Consider the following 23,518-nt stretch of genomic DNA (forward strand, 5'->3'; position numbering starts at 1 on the left):
ATATAGCAGCTGAGCATACAAAATAAGTGTGTTTTGTTATTTTCATTGTTTGTTGTATGAAAATGTATGCTAAGTAACATACATCTCACCAAAAACCTTCACCGTGCAGAAAGTTGTATCAGTGTTATAAATATTTCCTTTATTCTCCAGCTGCATTGAGCTTAGTATACACTAAGTATACATTATTTTATATATATATATATATATATATATATATATATATTAGTATACACTAATTTGGTCCTCCAGTGGACTAACACACACAGCAGGGACAACGTATCCACCTCCCTTGTCATATTAAGCAAATCTGAACTGTTCAGTGCATTACGAACTTGAAAAACAGGCTGAACAAAGCACAACAAAGCACAACAAAACAAAACAAAGACTTGGGGGACCTGCTAACTTGCAGTTTCAATGTATGGATGTAGCTGCCTGTCAGCAGCTACACCGTACTATATTTTATTCCTGGCTTGGGTTTACATACTTAAGTCAGATTTTATTTCACTGGCAAGGTATTAATGGACTGCTTTTAACATCCCCCCCAGTTATCTTCAACTTTATAGCACGCTGCTCACACAACAGATTTTATCATCTTTTTTCTGCAGCGCTGACAACACAGAGCTGCTGCAATGATGCATGTAGATATAGAATCTGCGTTACCAAACTCTCTAGCAGGCTGGGTTCAGCGATGCATATATACCTGTATATATGACATGACAAGGATTAACAGCGTACAGAACATCTAAATCGGCTATCGGGGACCAGTTCTTAAAAACGGTTTACATTTCACTTTGGGAAATGTACATCCTGGGATGCCGCAGCTAACCAGAAGAGACAGAGCAATTGCTGCTCAGACTGAGTTGTTGCTACTTGTTTTCAGGACCATTGTTCTCCTCTGTCTACACTAGCAGCAGCGTACCAGCTCAATATCAATCATTCTTAGAAAGCAGCCTAAAACAGCACAACGGGAACAGCTCATTTGAAGGGAAAAAAAACCAACTCTGAAGCAAGAAATTATTCAGCTGAGAAAAATAACACAGGTTCATTTGTAGTACTAAAATACTGAAAGCTTAGTACAGGTGATGAATTTGGAAATTAGGTAAAAGGTAAAGAGGGAAACAAGGTAGAATGCGGCTGCCAGAAGTTTGAATTCTGCATAAATTGACAGAGGAGGTATCTCACACTGCACACAGAGCTACCTACTACCAAATACAGTGGAGAAGAGATAGCACACCAACTCACTATCAGGAAGCAAAGAGATGGGGGTATTTTTCATTTTAATTGGCCTGGGACAGAAAACTTGAAAGTGAAACCAAAACACTATCCTTAATGTTGCCTTTAATTACTGCTACCTGCCACTGGAATAAAAATAAGAGAATATGAAACACTATTCCCACTGCTACATGGGAACTTTCATGAAGTGGCAGCCACTTGATGTGTTTTCCTAACTCAAAGAAAATCAAAGCTTGAGTATGTTATCTAGCAATCACTTAAAGCATATTAAAGCCCACAAATAATCACATACAGATTTACTAATAAAATCTGCAGAACACAACCTTATTTTAAATAGGATGAGAAAAAATTCTCTGTGGAGAATGCCAGGAGTATATCAATCCTTTCCTGAAAAAAAATATTACTCAAGAATATTTTTCTCAATAGAGACTCATTAAGCACCTTTTCCACATGATTTGAAAATACTGTGCCAAAAAATAGATCTACAAAACTTTTCTTCCTGAATACATAGTATCTGGGGACAGGAAATCAGTTTTAGCTTTGCAAAAGATTTTATTCTTATTCTCTAAGCAGTCAGCTTCAATTTTAACTAGATTGGAGCAGAGGTAAAACAGTTTCAACAGCTTTAAATTGTACACTTTATCTTAAATATCATCACTGTGAAACTACAAGAGGAAACACCTGCAAAAAAACCCTCAACATTAAATAACATTGTTAAAAATTATATATCAACTTGAATCAAAATATTTATACGAAGTCTAAGCATTTAGAAAAGCAATTAAGAACTCCTGTAAGGCTCCTTTGTACACTATGAAAATTTACTACATTTAAAATTACTGTAATTGAAATAAAAGCAAAGCAGTGAAACGAATCTGTGTTTTAACTTAAACACAAACTGTGTTATTTCCTTTAATAAATTATTATGATTTTAAACTACAAGAGATATCAGTGAAAAACTGTAACTCTACCTTTAACATCTGGCAATTTTTCTTGGGTAACATTTCAGATATTCATCTAACTCTTATAGGAATTGTTTGAAAAAAAAAAAAACAAAAAAAAAAACAATTTCAGCTTCAAGATCTTACACAGTTCCATGTGCAGGTACGCAATTTCCCTATATGAGTTTCATATACATTAAGTATTTCTCCCTTCTTCCTCTAGAAGAATCGAGAGAATCTAACAAAAAAAATGTTCAAGTTATTAAATTTTTCAATTTATATGCTTTGACCCTTTTTTTCTTCTCATGAAAAGCTTTGATTTTTTTTTTGTTCTGATTTTTAAAGGATTAACAGTAACCCCAAATTCAGATTTTAGACAAACACATCTTGAACACACTGACTACTCTTAAAGCAGATCTTAATCTCATTTTGATACTATTTTTCGAAAGCAAGTATCATCAACTTTTATTGCAAAACATAAAGTGTGCCCCAGAAATATTCCTGCATGCACTTGTAGCTATCAGCACTCCAGAGGCAATTTCACTAGGCAGTAAATAACGCCTCTGGAAGGATTTGCTGCCCATTATTAACATCCCAGCATTGAGATGTGGGAGCCAAAGTTACAGCTTCCCATTGTTTTTTGCCTGCCTTCACCTTCAGGTTTTTAGTACTCCAGCCACTAACAATCCCTGCTAATAACCCTCTCCTCTTGCAATCTTTTAAAGTATTTAGATGCTAAGCTATATCTCAGGCCAACTTCTCAGCACTGCCCAATGCAGCCAGAAACCACCAACAAAGCACCATAGAGATAATGATGATGATGGAGCATCTTTCCTATGTGGAAAGGCTGAGGTTCTACAAATACCTGAAGGGGAGGGAAGGAGGAGGGTGCAGAGGAGAGAGCCAAATTCCTTTCAGCAATGCCCAGACAAGAGACCATGGGCTCAAATTCAAACGCAAAAAGTTCCACTGGACCATCAGTAAGCACTTCTGTAGTGTTCTGGTAACAAACACTGGCACAGCTGCTCAGAAGCTGTAAGGTCTCCTTCCTGGGAGGAAGCCTCTTCAAAGCCTCCTGAGCATGGTTCTCAGTGTTTTGCTCATGCTGGAGTTGGACCACATGAAACCCATAGGTCCCTGCCAATCCATCCAGTGATTGAGTGGCCCTTGGCACTCAATGGTTTTACTTTCTCCAGGACGTGCTGTTGTCACAGGTGAGAGGAATCCACAACTATGAGGTCTGCTATGGAACTTGGGGTTAACCTGACAAAGCTGGGCAAGTTGTGCACTGCTTGCACTCACAGAGCCTTTCCTGCAATTTATCACCCTAAAGATTTCCAAGAGAAAGACCTTGCACAGGTTGGAATCTGTTACATGTTAGGAAAATTCCATTCCCAAGCATGAACACTGGACACCTGCATAACGCAGACTTGTCTCTGAACAGCTCCAGCACAAGCTAGAGCTACCAACCATTGCTGAGAAAATAATCTCCCACATCTTAACTGCTTTTGTTGCAGTGCAAATCAATAAGGAGGTCTGAGTTCCAGCTTGCTCTCTGTAGACCTGCTTTATCAAATCTGGTCACAGCACTGAAGGTAGAGCAGAGCTGACCTGGCTACACAGAGGCCAGGCTGTCTCATCCCAATCCCACCCCAGCTACACTGCCCTGTCCTGCTCCCCACAGCATTTGGGGAATCATCACACTTCCCAGCAGACGTAGCAAACCCACTAACCTCACACATCAACAATTTTTTTTCCTACTTGGTTGAGCTGGGTTTTGTTTTGGCAGTTTACAATTTGTTATTATTTTATTACTATTCGTTATTTTGTTTTCCTGTCATGGCAAGAATCTGCTGAAGGAGGAAGCCAAAGAGTAACGAGGGGAAGAGCAGCAAATATATCAGGCCAACACACTGCCTCTGAGGCTCATCCAAAAAAAGCAGCTCTAGTTTTGCCTGTACAGGCAGCCATGAACCACAGCAAGGCTACAGCCTTACACCTGCGCTGTGCCAGCCAGCTGGTATCACTGGAAAAGAGGAAAAATGGAAGAAACAAAAGAAACAAACAAAAAGAAGAAGAAGAAAAAAAAAACAACCACAAAAGCTACTACTCAGCTAGATCTATTCTTCACTGTTTGCTTCAAAACTCCACAAGCTCCTTCCCTGCCAAAAATGCAGAGAGAAGCACAAAGTTAGAACAAACCAGAAACAGGCAGATGATAGAAGAAATTGCCTATATGGGAAAAGCCACCAAAAAGTATTTGCAAACCAGCACAATAAAAAAAAACAAAGAAAACACATTTGTGTTGTATGCTTTGCCTCCATCCCAGCCCAACCCAAACTATTTTCCACAAACTTATCAGGAAAGGTCATTGTGAAAGTACAAGGATTTGAAATGCATTAGCCAAACAGTGCCTGGTAAATAAAACAACCAATGTGCTTGTATTTCAAGTGCTCTTAGCACGAAAACAGCTTTGCAGTCTTGGCCACGCACAGTTCTTACAGAATCAGTTTTAACCCCACAGTTGGCCTAAAGTAGCTAAATTAGCATGGATTTTAAAATGAAAAAGCCATTTTTTCCCATTTTAATTAACAATCTAATTAAACTGGAGAAAAGGATGACTTCACTCTTGAGTAACATTATAACCTTGCATGTAGTTATTAAAAGTATCTGCAACTGTATTACACTGATGGTTCTCAGATTCTCAGAAAAAGACATGAACATTATTGCCTGTACTGATACTGGCACTCCATTTTGAGAGCAAGCAAAAAATATATACGCCAAAACAAAAATGCTCACTCGCTTTAGAAATAGAAACACAAAGACTCTATCTGCATTTCAGCAGACTTTCCCATCCTGTATCTGACCACAGTCAACCAGATCCTGAAACAAGCACACTTTTCACAATGTTGCTTTATCACACATGAGACTCTTGAAAAGTACACACACACAAGCAGCGTTCATGCACTCTGGAAAAGGAAATATCTACTGTTACATAGTCTTGAAAAAGGAAAAAACTAATTTTGGGGGGCAGTTCTTCAGTCAAATATGTAGAAGCTAACTTATGGGTCCATAAAACTGCAGCCAAAGAAAATGTACGTGTGTAGTTTAACTGCTTTGTTGTGACAAAATACCCACTTAGCACATTTTTCAATTTCAATGCACTATTTATCTAACATCTGTAAACAAGTAATATATTTAGATGCATGCCACGTTCTATTTCACTTAAATTTCTGAATCAAGAGAGAGATAAAACTGAAACCAGTTGCACGGCTTTGTGAAAGATACTGATGATGCTACACGTTATCCTTTGGACAATTTAGTAATAAATCGACACTTGGGCAATGTAATTCAAAACAAATTCAACACTACCAAGAATATCTGATGATGTAGCTCTTTATGGAACACTAGACAGCTGGCATTAAGTTCTCTTTCATTGTTCACTGAACATGTGGCTCCGTAACTGAATATAAGGTTATTTTTACCCTCATAAAAATGAAAGCAGAAAAAAACAGGCATATGGATAGCCATGTTCATGTATACATTCACCTCCATGACACAGATACCATCATCAGATTTGGAGTTTGCAGCTTTTGACTAAAATGGAGACATTTCAAACAAACTTCATTCTGTGATTTCTGTGTTAAGATGGACAGAAAACAATTGGTCTTCTCTCAAAGTCTGTTATTGAGAAAATATTCTTTGGTAGCATAGAAATTTGACTACAATGCTTTGTAAGTTGCTCGGTATTTTTAATTTGTAAGAGCAACAACAACAAACACCACCACACTGACAGCATATCACAAGTTTTGGCATATTACAAAATTGTTTACCTATTCCATCCACGTAGCAGAAATTCTTATTCAGCATGGGAGGTTTTTTTTATTTTATTTTTTTAAGAAATCTGTTGTTGTTTTGGTTTGCTTATTCTGCAAAAGTACAAGCATAGCATAAAGGGCACCATATATTTGTTCTGCCAATAGAGAAAATCAAATATCATACTGGAAATGTGTGATTATAAAGCAAGGAAGGGACCTATGTCAGTGTAGCGAGAAGGGGGGGAGGGAAGCAACACCAACACTGATCTCTCTGAGACCCCTTCCAAGGGCAGTAATTGGGAAAACATGGAATGGAATGGTGGCACAGCAAGAAACAGTGTCAAGATTCCTTTGTCTGAAACTGTGGGGGAAGGAGAAGAGGGAAGCCAATACCACCATATTTCTGCCCACCCTGCCAGCAAATCAACCTGCGGCACAGCCAGAAAGAAGTGCACTTCTCATTGATGTGAATGTAATGCAACTCAAAAACAAATGAAGAGGCATACTTGTGAACACTGCAATTGTTTCTTAGCTCATTTTGTGAAGGTTTTACTATAATCATCTAACCACAATAAAGACAACATGTGAGAGAAGTAGGGTTTTGTGTGAGAGTACATGAGCATGTGTACCTATTAAAAATCACAAGAAGAAAAAAGAGCAAAGGGAAGATTACCTGCTTCCTTTCCTGCCTTAAAGGCCACAAAGTTAGAGATTTCTTCTTTATTTTCAAATGAATAAATTTAAGTTCATCAGTAAATTCTGAAGATAAACTGATCCTAACAAATCTGCTAATAACCAAACCTACCAAAGCTACAGGATGTGTGCATAACACATGCTTAAAGGGCAGCCTCACATATTGCCACACACATGCTGGACATAAAGCATTTTGCTGCTGTAGCTTATCAGCTGGAAGATACAATACACTCATCTCTTCTGTTGTTGGCAAAGCAAACTAGAAATGTTCCAGCAGGCAGTTTGTACACCTGCTAGTGAATGTGGTGCAATCTGTTTCTTCTGACTCCTGCAAAAGCCAGTAGAACGTCACCAGAAACCAACACAACTGCTGCATTACAAAACTTTTTAGTTCTGTCTTATAGTTCAAAAACACCATTAGAATGCCACCATAAAATCCTTAACATTTGATTTCTCTTCCAATGCTTCAAAATTACACTGGGAAGGCTGGCATTAAAGGATTTTTTTTTAAAGGCTTATCTCAAAAATCATTCAGATTGAACAAATATACTTTCCTTCCTTGTAAATGATTTTGCTCTTTAAAGAGCAGAAAAATTCTACTGCCTCCAAGGTGACAACCTTATATCTCGTATTTGAAGAGCTAAAAACCTGCAGCATTGAAAATTTAGTCCCTAAACATACCATTGTGTATATAGCACAATAAAAAAAAATAGTATTTTGCACCATTCAACAAAAGAGAATAGACAAAAAACTGTCTTTTCACAGATAACACCCATAGAAGAACACACAGCCCAAGAGATAAATTCATTGCTTGGCACAGCAAGCTAAGTCTACATTTTGCTTTAATTGTTATCCAAGCAAAAGCTCAATCAGTCAACACAAAAATCCGATGTTAGAAGACTTCTGTAGCTAACTTACATGGGTACAGAACAGCCACATAACATCATCCCCAGTAAAGGCAAGAACAGCTAACCTTCAGCAGGGCAGGGAAATGACACAGCCAAAACTCTGCAGCAGGGTGCCCACTCCACCCATGCTCTCCTGGGGGCAAATCGATGCTCCCCTGAACTGCCTTGAAGATGCCAACCAACATTGTTGCAGCCCCACATGGAGGCAGAGCCATGGGCTGGGTTTCCACTCTGCTATTTGGTTGAGATGCAGGCAGGGCTGGGGGCTATTCAGGCACAGGTACCTGCAAAAACAGCAGCTGTCTACCCAAAACATTTTCAGCTACAGAACCCTATCCCGGGGGAAAAAAAAGTACATGAAGTACATGAAAAGGTCTAGTAGACCATATGCAAAAGACATCAGCAGACCTTGAAGACACAGTTTAAAACTAGAAGAGGGAAGATTTTGATTAGGTTAGAAGGTAATTCATTACTGAGAGGGTGGTGAGGCAGTGGCACAGGCTATCCGGAGAAGCTGTGGATGCCTCATCCCTGGAGGTGCTCAAGGCCAGGTTGGATGGGCCTCAGGCAGCCTGAGCTGGGGGGGGGAGGGGGGCAGCCCTGCCCATGGTGCCAGGTTGGTGTTGGGTGGGCTTCGAGGTCCCTTCCAACCCAATGTTGTAATTCTGTAATACTATGACATTATGACACACAATGTCATGCAGAAAACTAGATAGGCTTACAGGACTGCACAGGGCTTCTTCTCAGCAGCCACAGTGCTTTGTAGAAGTAATCCATTCCAACCAGTTTTGTACCAATTCTTTAAACCTTCTGGGAGATGTACATAAAGACATTTAGAAAATAGTGAAGGAGCTGCACGACTGACAAAGAGAGATCTTTCAAAGAGTGCCAGCAAAGGCTGCAGAGCAGTAGCTCCTGGCTTGGAGCCCAGAGCGCTCTCCACCTGACAGCACCATTGTCTGACACCCCACAGGGCACTGATTAGTCTGCAAGCTTCCAATCACTACCCCATAGCCAGAAAATTGTTCTCTGGTGTTTCAGAATAGCCAGAACAGGGCTACTATTTACCTCGCTGGCAGGAAGAGGCAAGGACAGTGGGGAAAGTAGTGGCAAGGAGCAATCTTTAAATTCTTTGCAGTACCTTTTGGACAAAGTGGAAAAATCACAGAATCACAAAATTGTAGGGGTTTGAAGAGACATCCAGAGGTCACTAAGTCCAACAGGCCCTGCAAAGCAGGCCAATACAGCAAGCTGCATAGGTAGGTGTACAGACAGGTCTGGAATATCTCCAGAGAAGGAGAATCCACAACCTCCCCGGGCAGCCTGTTCCAGTGCTCCATCACCCTCATCGTGAAGTTCAGAATCAACAGTACTGTTTAACACAGAACTTGAATAATTGACTGGAGTGTGATTCCAGTTCAAAGAAACTGAGACACTTTACTCTCCAATATTGGAATTATGAATATTTTTTCCTTCTCAAGAACCACCTCAGTTAGTTTGTCAATGTCACCTCAAAGTCTAAACTAAAGAACAGAACTATGTACCAGGTGGAGAGAATTTGAAAGATATGAGGCATTTACTTTCCTATGAGAAGTTCATACCACCAGTCAACAAAGGATTTCTATCAGACACTTCTGTGGATGAAGAAAACCTTTGGACTTCGCTCCAAGCCTCAGGCTTGTTCACCACTTAGCATTAAAAAAAAAAAAAAGAAAACATTAACAAATATATTAAAAAAAAAAAAAGAACAAAAAACCCTGTAACACATCATGCACACCATGCTACAAACTCAAAACAACTTTCCTCTAGAGCATTTCATCATGCCCTAAATAATAGAAGTCAAAAAAAGGACGAAAAAATAAGTGGCTGCATAATTCTCAGCACTTTTTTTCAACACTAGCTTTATTAGGGAAAAAAAATAATAATGTAATGAAGTGTACAATGTCCAGCAAAAATACCTAGCAACACTACATCTTTCTAGTGCAGCAACGAGTTCAGACTTTTAAATCAAAGTCCCTGACTGTTAAAGGCAAAGCTGTTTAGAAAGTGGGTTGGTTCCAGCTTTTGAATATCAGAGATTTTAGTGAAGTTCTCATACTGATTCAACACTGCCCTATTATCCTTTTTCTTTCCTTTTCACTTACTTGTAGTCTGAAAAACCCTTGCACTGTGCAATTAATTACTCTGAATCTTTTCAGAATCTGCATAATGAATTTCAGAGTATTACCAGTTCCTGCTTTCTTCTAACTATCTACTTCAAGTGTCTATCATTGATTTTTGCCATAATCTCATTCAATTCACTTTGCCTGAAAATAAAAACATCTTTTATGAGCAGAGTGAGAGAGTGTACCATTGCTGGCTGCCTGGTACTGTGATATTCACAATTTTTCTTAGACTCTTCTCTTAGGATCTTGCAAAAACTGTGAAAAGGATGACAAAACTTCAGCTGCTTATGTAAGGGGTACTTATGCCTTCCAAGTATAGACAAAAACCCTAAAAAAGAAAAATCTTGACAAAAAGAACCATCCAGAGCTTTATTTATACACCACAATTTAAGTCAATTTTGTAACTCTGACAAGTTGAATCAGGCACTCCAAGGTAGCTGATTAGCAATAGTGTTTTAAACTTCACTGGCTGACAGACCTTGCTATATGACAGGAGGGGAACGCCACCAGCTTTTCATAATCTTGGTAATCAAGGATAATAAAAAATTTGCATGCCACCTTGCTGATGAGTAGAATGTTTCCAAAAAAAGCAATGAGGTTAGTCACAAACATTTCATGAGAAATTCAGCACTGGCTGAAAAATATTATATATTTATCGCAAAGAAAGTCTTCATGAATTTATAGACAGCTAGTTTTCTACCCGAGACTTAAATGCAATTAAAGGAAATTTATAGCATGAACTCATACAGCACATTAACCTCCAAATTCTTTCATTGCTTGTGGAAATGCCAAGCATCTGCTAAATTTTCATCACCTTACTCTCAAGATAGCTTCTATCTTGCAGAGAATGATAAAAAAAAAAAAGTCAAAATACATCAACTTCCTAGAAATAGGGTTATTCATTGGAAAAAAAATTCTGCATCTTATATGTACATACAGTTCACTGTAATAATACATTGCTAAAAGTACATTTCCATACTAGTTTAGATCATACTTAGTAAAGTATGTAATACTTAGTATACTTAGCATACTTAGAAAGGCTAAATACAGAGCATGGTAGAACAAAATGCTGCTCACAGAATGTAACATAAGAAAGCAAAACAGTGGAAAAGTAAACTTCAAAAAATTTAAACAAAAAATAAAAAGGGAAGGAGCAAACTTAAAGAATTATGTTATTTTGTTAAGAGCTAGATTATTGCAGCATTTGCTTTTTGGATGTAGAAAAACATTAGAGACAAAATTCTGTGACTTTATTCTTTATTCAGTAGAAGACTAAGGGTAGGGCAACTTCAGGTACGGTTCAGGCTCCCCAGTCCTGTAGCTTGTTAAAATCAAGGGGGCCTTTCCTTCTCCTTGCTGCTGAAAAGGCAGCTTCTGCAATGTGCCCTCCGCTTGCAATGGAGAAGTACACTGCAGTCACCAGCTTAGATTAGGCTGACAAATTTTATTTGATAAACAATAATATCAGCTATTTTCATTTATAAAATTTGATGCTAATTTATTTTTTCTTGTTTTAACATGCCCCCAGAAATTATGTCCCAAATTATCTAACAAAATTAAATCCATCAAGTCAGAAATTATATAAGTTTTCAAATGACAATTTAGAAGTATTTCAGTTTTGTAGGTCTTGAGTTCTATTCCTAAAAGAAAAAATTAGGGACACATACATATTATATCTTAAACATTCACTTTCTTTCCCACCACCATCTTCCTATCGCTCAGCCAGTGCTATGCTCACAAGTAATCTCCAGATTGAAGAAAAATACTACATTCACAGCTAGCCATTTATGGCAGAACGCACACAACTGAAAACACACCACAGAAGGGTTGAAGCCAGCGCTGTCATTTGTAAGAAAAGCGAATCTGTGAAATCTCCAGTAATCATGGTGGGACTGAAGACCTAGAGGCCGACATCTTAGTCATGATGGGACTTGTTGAGGCAACATTCATTTCGTACACTATAATTTCCCAGCTTGATGACTGGAATGAGATTGACTGAATTGGAGAATTCCTTTGAGAGCTGTAAGTGCATTGTGATTTACACAACTGAATTATTAAAGTCTTGCCAGTAATCACTTAGCTGGAACTTAATTTTTCTTGGTTCTCACCAAATTGATAAATATCTCACAAGAAATGGGATAGAGATATGATGGATATGCTTACACCCTTTTCATGTTTATCCTAGCAATTAAAAATATATATTTGTATTGACAAGCCTTTGAGAAGCAGAAAGAACGTTCATTACCAAAATGCATTTTTCAGAGTAACTTTTCAACAAACTGTATTTAAAAAAAAACAAAACCAAAAACAACAGAAAAGTCTTTTGTTTAATTGCTATCTACCATCAGCAAAGAGAACATTCAGCAGCTTACAAAGTGTTTCTGACACAAAAGCAACATTATTCATGTTTAATTATATTTCCAAAGGGGCTCAATTTTTCATCATTAGCGATAATGATGAAGTGGTAAAAGGGTTTTCATCAAAGAAAAAAAATCAGAAAGATGGAAATAGACAAAAAATATTTCATTGTGTATTAATAAACTAGGAATGAAATAGCTAACGGACAGTCATTCTAAATTCCGAGGAGCCACTAAGTTTTCCCAAAGGCATTTCACAAAGTGAAAAATGATGAACCTACACAGGAGAAGCATTTCAGTGACTTTCATGGAGTCATAGAATGGCTTAGGTTGGAAGGGACCCCAAGAATAATCAGGCTCCAACTCTCCCACAAACCTGATACTTAACAAGAGATGTGAGGGCAATCTGGTTGCAACTTTCACCACCTACCAAACACAACCTGTTGCAGGTTTTAAGAAAAAAAAAAAAACATTAAAGAAAAATTAACTGGCTTTTTTCTATAATTATACATTTAGTCTGCTTTTTCTAGCACATTTTAGTAAACAATCTTTAAATCTCTGCTAAAAAAAAAATCTAGTCATTCCCTCAAACTGAAGTTGTAATTCATGTTTTGCTTCTGAGAATTCTTAAGAGATTGGAAAAACTTTTCATAGTATGCACAGAACAATATTAGGTAAATTTATGAAGTATCTTTCTTCTCACATTGGTACCTTGGCTTTCTCTTCTTCTGGTAGCTCAGAAAGGGCCAGCTTACTGTCTTAAGAGGAGCCCCTCTCTTACATGCTCAGATATTTCCCTTACGGTTTTCCATACCTGTATTTTTATCTAAATTCACCTAAATCAGTCCAGTCATATTCTTTTAACCAAAGAATATAAAATTTACATTCAATCTGCCTAGGAATATAGAAAAAAACTAAATGCACACTCATTTAGACAGAACTTGCCTCATCTCCTTAAGTTTACATCTGACAACATCTACAACAGCTCCAGCTCCACCTGACACAGACTTCCAACAGTCTACAGTCTGCTGTCTGAACCACTTTTTCTTTCTTTTCATTATGGTTCACTGAAGAGGCTGAAAAGGCCCTTAAGTCTAGTAATTCTAGGAGTAAAAAGGATTTCTCTTCTTGCCAGTCCTGATTTTGCAGCCGTTAATCGTACTCCCCTGAACCGCACCTTTTTCCAGACGAAAGAAACTTAGCTTTCTAAGCATTTCTCTCCTGCATGCCTACAACACTGCTCTGCTGGCATTGGGCTCTTGCACATGCTGGGATTTCCATAAAGCTTACACAGTTTCACAACCCAACATTCAAGACTTGCAGCAGGTTTTAACGCGATCTTTGTAACTATTTAACAGCGTGTTTCTTAAAAAGCTCAAATACTATTCCTATATTTAATTCTTATGTAGTTAACAAAATCACACTATTTGTAAGTTTTATTAACTCAACATATATTTGATACTATTTTAAGTCACTTTCTGTATTCCAATTTAAATGAAATCCTTTGAAAATACCAATCCTCTGATATCAGTCTGTTCTTCTCAATAACTGCTCCTTTGAATTTTCCTGATTCTGCTTATCACTTCAAGGTTAACAACTGTACAGAATCTAAATTTATCTTAGAAGTAGGAAGTGGGAGTTAAGGGGGTTGGATTTCTTCTCAACCTGGCCTGTAACTTGGTTCTACACAGTTCACAAAGGCTTTGCATACTATTGCGCTTTCTACTAGCATTTCAGTTGTTTCTAGTAGCAGTATCAACTAAAGCAAATAACATCTACTCCCCACCTTCCTAATCTTTTCCCCACATGTGAGATTGTTAGTGTACATCTCTGCATGTATTTAGAGAATAAACTGATTTCATATTCAAAATGACAGGAAGTATTCTTATTTCATAAGAAACCTTATCTAACATATGACTTGAATGTGGGTGCCATTAGTTAATTATCAACCAATCTGCCCCTGTCCCATTATTATCCTATCATTGTTTCAAGACCTTTTAAGATCTTGAAGCAATCTTCAGGGAAAATAATATTTAAAGATCCTCAAGCTACTGAAACATTTATAAACCATTACATCATCAAAACTAAAGAACGCATCCATCGTCCAAATTAGGATTTACTGAAAATGATTAGCCTCTCTAGAGTTCTCCTTTTAAGTGCTTCTCTATCATTACTATTCCTTAACTGATAAAAGAACATCTACATTTCAGAATTTTTAGTTTGCTACTTACATTTTTAAGTGTAACCATCACCCTTATCAAACAGGTACCTCAGCTAGTCTATTTTTAATCCACAGAGCACCATTACTGCATAATGAAGATTTAAAGATTCAAAAAGAAACCACATAATTAGCAAGACAGATTTGTGGTTCCAAGTCAAGTTTCCTTATCAGTTTCTGATCCCAGGTTACTGAAAAACAGAAATTGGTAATACAAGACAAACCAAGAAGTCCACGGTTCACACTGCAAAACGGACCTCAGCAGTGATTGAGCAAGGACATGATGCAGTAGTAGCAACAGCATCTTACTTAGAGGAAGATAAATAAGACAGAACATGAGAGAGCAGTGTTCAAATACACAAAACAAAACACAACTCCCTCCTTTATGTAAAACAACAACAAAAAAAAAAATCAAGAAGGTTTACACAGGTGATAACGATGTTATCACAGTGATAATGACAGCCCTCAATAGTTGTGCAGTCCTTACTTAGGAGAAGGAACAGAAGCATCAGACAAAACAACACATCAAGACAGGACTAAACATCTTAAATAAACTAATGAGCTACAGTAGTAATGCATAACAATTTCACAAACAACTATAAAATTTAAACAACAAAAGTCCTCAAATACCTTTCCTTTGAAGTAAACTTTAAACAGGTCAAAGGTGGAATATTTCCAAAAAGAGCGACCAAAAAATTCCAGAATTAACAAGCACTAAATCAAATTATGCCTTCAGTCCCAAAGGATTTCCTAACCAAAACCTTTTCCAAGACAGTTCATTTCCATGATAAACAAACAGAATCAAAAGATGCAGATGCCTTGCTAGCAGGAGAGAAGACAAAGCACATCATTACAGGACTGCAGAAATTTCCTGACCATGTGTCATGGTTTGTTCTGGTTTCCACAAAGAAAGAGTGCCCACATTGGGCTGCACATTCCAAACAGAAAATGGAAAAATGAAGTCATCTAGGAGTTGTAGTTTGTTCTTTTCTTCTGAGACCAGGAAACCAGAACTCATGAAATATATTGACAATCCATCGAACTGCAGCATTAACTCTTAGCTCCCAATGCACTACACAATATTTTGATGAGGAATACCAATGAAATCCCATGAAACCATGGCACTGCAAAATATAGTAGAAGAATTGTAAGTCCCATGCTGGGAGAAACCCACAGGAATGGCCCTAATATGTAATCACCATCAGATTTTCATGTAATATAAACTATAGTCACTAAAAGCTTAAGTCGACGCGAAGACTAACAGAAGTATGCAAATGGACTCTGTTGGTTCTTAGCTCCAACCACAAATTAGGTCAAGGCTGAAAGCCTACTCTGGGAAGGTGTGACCATGAGTTTGTCCTGCTCATGTACTGAGCTACATACTTTAACTGCTTTCTGCTGTTAGAGATAGGCTACAAAGCTAAACAACAATTTAATTTGATCCAGTAAAGCTACTGTACTATCCTTTATCAAAAAAATAAAATAAAATAAAATAAAATAAAAAAAATCACTTAACAGCTTAGGTACAACACTGTATGAGTATTATCACACAGCTAGCCTGTTAGCATCCAGCCCACCATGTGAGACCTTCTCATGACACAATTTGCACTGCTCAGCTGTATGCTATTATCTTTGAAATCAGGGGAGAGGTTAAAGTGCATGTGATCGTGATGCAGCTGACCTGGTGACCAACATACAAGCACCCCAAGATCTGTAGCAGTGACCTTGCTGGGCAAAGCAGGGATTTTCCAGTCTCCTTTCTAGCAAAGGGCCTCTTCTGTTTCATTTTAAAAAACACTGTGCATTTCCCTTCAATGCAAGCAAAACTCATGGTTCAACAGGTAGATCAAAGTGATAAAATAGATAAAATCATGGGCTAGAGCTCTACAACAAAGAAGCCCTATGAGACATGAAAAAAGACTTCCATGCTGATGAATAATTCAACTCAAAGCTAAACACTAAACAAAAAACAAAAACCCACACATATCCATGAAGAGCAATATGACTATGGCCTCAAAGGACTACTTAAACTCAAAAATATCAGCCCATTTGTGTGAACGAGCAGGCATGCATCAGTGTGAACATTTCCCCTCCTGTTCATAAAATAAGTGAAATAATTGTGCTTTGCAACTCACTGCATTAACAATTTTCCAGTTCTCCCCCAGATTTATTTTTAATTTAAAAATCACCAGGTCATACATGATTTCAATATTTTGCTGGATGACTGAGCAAGGAAAGAATGAATTTTAGCAGAGTCTAACATGAGATAATGTGAAAGCTGTAACGTAAGTGAAAAATGGCCATGCTGCTAAGATAAAGCTCCAACCACCAATCTCATTGTCAAGCCTGGCCATCTGTCAACAGAAACCTGATTTACTGCATATAGTGCTGCTATACTTGATTACTAGTGTACTGATATAAAAGGCTCCTCATTTTTTTTAAGCACACCAAAAGCTACTTTCTAGCAACGTAAAAGGGTTAATAAAACAGCTCCTCAGAAGCCAGGCTTTATGAAACCAGGTTTCAGATTTTGAAATCAAATTCCACATCATTTCAATGTCATGGATAAATCAAATTGTTTTATGAATAAAACTAAGAAAACCAAGGAAACAAAAGGAAAAAAAGCTAATAAATAAACATCAGTTTCACCTTCTAAGTAAGGTTACTAGCAATTGCACTGATGTTTGTTTCTCATAGAGATGATTTTGATGATAGGCATGCAATAGCAATGCATTTTAAACAAGGCCTTTTAAGAAACATTCCCACAGTACCTCTCGTCAAGAAGACCATCAATACAGAGGCCATTTTTCTCCATTTGATATCTAGTCCAGATACCTAACCTGTTTGCAAGAGCACTGGTGACCCAGAGCATCCTCAGACAATGGCCTGTAAGCACTTCACACCACGCAGTGTAAGAGTTCACAATGTAACAGCACAGAGGAGCATGCCTAATACCTCTCCTTCTCCTTCCCTGTGCCAGGACAAAAATGCCTCTGTACAAGATTCATACCTCCCATCAAATACCTACTGAGTGAAACAGCTGCAGGTACTTGCTGAGGTTACTCAAACAAATCAAATAACAGCATCTAGTAATAACAAGGCAATTTTTTTCTTAAAACAAGAGACCTATGCTGCAGGTGGTTTTGTCCCAAGCAAGAGGAAAAAAAACATGTCCTGAGCAGCTGCTCATTAGGTGAGCACCATTCTGCCCGAACAGCAAATGAAACAAATGTCACGTGGAAAAAACACATTTACAGTCATGTAATTAGACACAGTAACACAGGCATATCCAAAAGAGGAAGGAAGACAGGTACAAATTACAGTTGCACAGGCAATTTATTTCTGGGAGTTTATCATTTTTGATGCCTCTGAACTTGGACCTCATTTCATTTAATGAGGCTTGTTTCCTGTTAATTTTTTTCTCATTATACAGAAACAGATAACATTGACTAATCAATTCCTATTTTAAAAAAATTATATAACCAAATATTTATTTGAAATCAAACAGAAAATTAAGGGCATTGAGAAAATAAAAGAACAGATCAAAATTAATGCAAAGCACATAGGATCTAGCTGTAAATATTATATAGAGGTGAAAATTTGTTTCAAGCCTACCTGATACTCATTGGGCCAGAAGGTGCTAACAGCCAGCTCTGCTCGAAGCCAGTCTTTGCCAGTGGAGCCAGTGACATTCCAGATGGGATTAGCCAGTGGCCCTTTGTTCACCCTAACCAGGATGTTCAGAGTTCCTGGGTTTGCTCCACTCTTGCTATACAGAAGGTAACTGAAATCAATACAGTGAGTATCATTTTCTTTCATTGTTGGAAGCTGAAGACGAGTCTTTTCTCCAGGGTCATGGTCCGATGAAATCACTATCATATATGACCCTAAAGAACGTGGGAATGGGAAAGGGGAAATAAGAAGAAAAAAAAAAAAAGTAGTAAGTAAAGATAAATGACAAGAAGCTAATTATTCACAGTAAAAAAAACAAAATAAAAAAAATAATGAAATGCATGAATTTTCATATCACAAAAACTCAAAATTGACACATGAAATCTGGTTAGCTATAAAATGCTAGAAATTCCACTAAAGTAGCATCTACAGAAGATATAACATATCTCTAAAGACCTCTGTTGATGTTTCCAACTAGAAACATTTCTCTCCCCTGCTTTAGGATCAGATAATTGGAAGTAGGACTACAGGACTCAAAAATAACAAGAACAAAGGATCATCATTATTTTGAAGTCATTGGGGCCAAAATTCTCTCAATTTGCTCAACTGATTTCCTGAAAATGAAAAATATGGAAAAATAGGGCCCACATTCCTTAGTGCTGCTTTACCAAATCTTCCTCCACCCAGAAAGAGGCTTGAATTTTAGATATTCTGGCAACAGAACTAGATCACTTAGGACAGCAAGCCACATTTGTTGCTCATTTGCCAAATGGGTTTGAAATGAACATGAAGTCTTCTATTGCTGGAAGGGAGCCCATCCTATAAATTTCTTTTACAAGTACACAGAAGACAGAACAAGTTGAGCCTGTCTAGCTACAGAGGCAGAAAGCAGAAAACAGATGTTTAACAAGGTGATACAGGACATAAATAGTGAAATAATCTGTCCATGTGTTCTGCAAAATGGACAGTAAAGACACGGCTGCCAGTCTGTTTTACTGTATCCCAGCCTTACAGCATCCTTATTCCTTCAAGGGCTATGACTCTATGTCAGTGCACTACCTAGCAAATTAATCCCACACAACAAGGCTTCTGATACACTGCATGTTTCAAGTGTGCAAAACTTTGCAGCAAGGTGGAAAACTCCAGCTCAGTATAGAACCTGAATCCCTACTACAGTCTTACTTAATGGTTGCAGAACATTTATACTGACAGATTTTGCTTCTGCTTTACTTAAGAGAACCATTATAAAGAACTATTCTAAATGGTTAAACCCAAAATGATAAAACCCAAACTTACAGTCTCAAAATTAGACTAAATTTAAAAAATTTTACAATTATGAGCAGTTGTCCAAAGTGATTAGTACTGAGTATGTACATGAATATTATTGATTGAAAACCTTCTCTTAAGCATACATTTCTGTAAACAATTATAATTATACACATGAAGTTTTGTCTTTTGATTTTTATCCAACCAGGAAATACTGTGTTTGAAGATGTTCTAAACAAATGTATTAACCATTCCGAAAACTGTTGGCACGCAGTTGATCAGAAGATGATGAAAACTTATGCATGCTGATTAAATCAATGTGAGATAGTAACTTACTGGCCTATGAATCAATTTTTTGCTAAACAGTTCATAACAAAAGAGGCAGCAATTCAGTAGAAATAATCTCTTATTACAGCATGGTTCAGGAATTTTTAAAATATTCCTCTTCAAAATAATAAACAACATAATAAGCATCTAGTTAGTATTTAGAATTACACGTAGAACCTTTGGTTGGATTTATTTTTAAAAGAGAATTGGCAGTCTATCAGTTACTTGCTGTCTTGTTATCATTAATAGTCACTTTTACAGGCACAAAGAATTGCACTATGTAGGTTTGCTATTAGAGAACTCCAATGATTATGATTTAGAATCAATCAAAAATTTTACACAAGCTCTTCCAAAGAGTGTTTCTACACTATGATCACCAGTGGGCAGTTATTATGCCTCCTGACTCTAGAACAAACTTATTTAGAGAAAGCCTGTTTGTAACCTTTGTCTTAATGCATACTGTCTTATAAGCACCAGATTACTCATGAATGACACAAGACAGGATATTATTTTGCAAATTTGGGAGCAAATACTATGCATTTGGCAGGGGAAGGTTATGTCAGCAATTGTGGGACGTTCTTCCTACATAAGTTAGAAAAGCAAAATGGGTAAGAAAAAAAATTACAAAAACCACTTTCCACGATATTAAGCACAGATTCTCTTCATTGCCTCTTAGCCTTTGCTACATCCATCTTGCAAATGCATTGAAGTAGACAAAAAAACAAATTATTTTTCTCCTAAAAAATATTTTCTTTATTACTACAGCTAAAAGAAGAGAGCAGATATGCTCTCCAACTTTTTTTTCCTTAAGGGAATCTGAGGGAGGGAATGAAGGAACAGAATATAAGAAATGAAGTTTGCAAAATTTTTGAAATATTTTTTTCAACTTGTCTCAAGATAAAGATAGAACTACTAGGTTGAAATGAAGATCAAAATCAAATAAATTAGAAATATTTCAAGACCTTTTTTCTATACTAATCTACAATAGTCTATAGAAGCACCAACATACATTTTTCAGCATATACACACATTTTATAGTACTCTACTTATTCAACCTCATTTTTTTATCATTTAAAAATAATTAGAAGTAATTTTGTGTATATCCATCTATATGTTTTAGTCCCTTAGCATTTCATGAAATGCTCCAGACAGCATTCATAAACCATTTGTCACAAAGCCAAAGCATCTGTTCAGCATCTTGCAAACTACTTCCCTTTCCTCCCCCTTTTCAGCTTCTTACTAGGCTATCTCCATGAACGTACACAGCTTTACTCTTTCCTCTGTCATCTACTTAGTCCAAGAAAATTAGAAGCTAATGCCAAGGTCAACTAAAACTCAAATTTTTGTTTCTGAAAAACTCAGAAAATATTTTCTTGCACCTTTGATAAGAAAAGCATTCTTTATTTAAAAAAAAAAAAAAAAAAAAAGCTATGTTTTAAAAGAAGATTGAAAAATTTCCTTTTTTATGCATGCTTGCAATACCTTCAGTCAAAATGTTATTAAAAGTTAAGTGTGGTAGTAATATATAAGAAAAAAAAATACTGCTCTGCAATGAATTATAAAATACATAAGGCTATTTAAATGCGACTAGAAACTGAAGAAAGAACTTTGTTACAAACAAAAGATTTAGAACCGTAAATCCAGCAAAAACTGAGACACCACAGTATTAATAAAGTTTGAAAACCTCAAAAATATGGACTAAAGAAACACAAAGCAATGCCTATTGGAAGAATGATCACAATGTAAATGTATCCCTATAATCAATCACAGAATCGACACCAGTCTCCTGTCACTTACCAAAATAAATGGTGTGCTTGAAAAACATTACTAGAAATGAAGTGAAAGAGTTAAATAGCATCAGTACAACAGTATTTCCCTTCATATTTTAAATAACACCTATCCAATAAAGCATAAGATTTCTGATAAATACCATGTAGTGGCAAGTATTAAAAATAAATAAAACACCTTCAACGCCAAGGGAGAGACTTCATAAGGCTACATACTGACAGGATGAGGGGAAATGGCTTTAAAATGGGGGAAGGTAGATCTAGATTAGATGTTAGGAAGAAATCTTTACTATGAGGGTGGAGAAATGCTGGAATAGGTTGCCCTAAGAGGTTGTGGATGCTCCCACTCTGCAGGCATTCAATGCCAGGCCGGTGGGGCTCTGAGCAACCTGGTCCAATGGGAGATGTCCCTGCCTATTGCAGGGGGTTGAAATTAGATGATCTTAAAGGTCCCTTCCAACCTAAATCGCTCTATGATTCTATGACAACATCCACTCACGTATGCATTCAGATAGCAGAGTACAGAAACCCTAGACAGGGAGCAAAATATCTAACCTAGTCTCATGCACAGTAAATGTGGTGCTCAGCTGACCATGCAAATGGACAGATAATACACACTGATATACAAACAATTAAATGTAGCTCCATATAAAACATTATAAATAATATGTATAACTCCATATAAAACAATAATAATAATAAGAGAAACAAGTCCAAAATACTGTATTATTATCAAGTCAAAAACTTTTAATTAAACAGGTGCATTAATAAAGGGATGACAAAACAGCCAAGAGACCACTTAGCTAACCAACATCTTGTATTATTGTTAGTGGTAATATTGGCAGGGTACAAAAGCAAGTGGTAGGAAGTAAACCTCAGCGATTCACTTCAAGTAACAGGGAACAATTACCCATATATTTAATGCTAAAAGAGGGAATCAGGACAGGAGATCACAAGTCATACAGTAATATATTACTGGACTTGGCAGAAGTGCAAAGTATAAGCAAGAGAAATTTTAAGAAACCCTACGATTAACTAAACCCTCAATTAACATTTTCAGTCAAGAGTATAGAGTAATTATTAGATTCAAATACTCAGAGAGATGTCCCATGCTGGAGCAGAGAAACAGGGCACAGATCCAGTGATGTGGACAGACTACAACCTCTATTCCCCACCTTCTAGTTTTTGCCTCATCATCCAATTCATTTTTAAGTGGTAATAAATTAAATTTTTCCTCAAGTCAAGTCTGTTTCGCTCACGGGAGTAATTTCTAAGTGAGGTCCCTGTCTTTACCTCAAGTCATAAGATTTTATCATTTCCTTATCCTTTGCGTATTCTGATAAGAAAGGGTGCACAAAGCATCCAGATAGGCAGTTAGATACAGCACACAATATCTATTTTATTAAATCCTAGTGAAGCCTCTGTGATTTTTACCATTACACCGGTCTAAGAGATCACACGTAGGTAGAAGTAAAACAATATATAAACCTATTTTCATTGTACGTAACAAAGAAAAGGAAAAAAAAAAAGTACCCTACTAGAAACAGAGCACTGGTTTTTACAGGAAAAAAGTCATTGCAATTGAGTTGCACTCCTAACAACCAAAACAACAACAAAAAAAATATTTATTTATTTTTTAAATAAGATGGAAGAGCAAGCTTTTCTTGGTACAAGACAGAAAAAGATAACATCATCTTTGGTACTTCTGTAAGAAATCAGAGGTGAAAAGTATCCAAAATCATCATTTACTTCTGGACAAAGGCACTATTCTTAACTGCTCCATTCACTGACCATTTTTTATCACGTCTATGTGAAAAGACTTTAGTAACTCTGGCAGGAGGACTGTTACAAAATGCATCATAACTCATAAGTAACATTCTTCTTGAGCTTGACATTTATGTTGCTTCATCTTCCTTTCACTAATTCCCAAAAGTCAGTGCAAGTTCACAATCTTTAAAATGCATAAACAACGTTCTCCTTCTCCCACCATACCATGTGCTATTTTTCCTTGTTATATATCATTTATATTTCTCCCAAACTCCGCTCTTCATTTTTGCTTTTCCTATGAAGTCCCTCTAATTTATTTGCCAGTTAATAACTCCTAATATTATCCATGATATAACAAAAAGGCCAATA

At 36.9% G+C, this 23,518-nt stretch overlaps 1 protein-coding gene across 7 annotated transcripts in view; it reads right to left on the reverse strand.

The window, feature by feature from the left end:
- PTPRK (protein tyrosine phosphatase receptor type K) overlaps nucleotides 1–23,518 on the reverse strand; it is a 392,958-nt gene that overhangs the window by 241,120 nt on the left and 128,320 nt on the right. For all 7 annotated transcript variants that reach the window (XM_048937155.1, XM_048937158.1, XM_048937157.1 and 4 more), the window contains exon 3: nucleotides 17,946–18,217. In XM_048937155.1, the coding sequence (XP_048793112.1) occupies nucleotides 17,946–18,217 (272 nt within the window). The remainder of the gene's footprint in view (nucleotides 1–17,945; nucleotides 18,218–23,518) is intronic.

Source organism: Lagopus muta, chromosome 2 (genome assembly GCF_023343835.1).
Source record: "Lagopus muta isolate bLagMut1 chromosome 2, bLagMut1 primary, whole genome shotgun sequence".
In the NCBI taxonomy this organism is placed as follows: Eukaryota; Metazoa; Chordata; class Aves; order Galliformes; family Phasianidae; genus Lagopus; species Lagopus muta.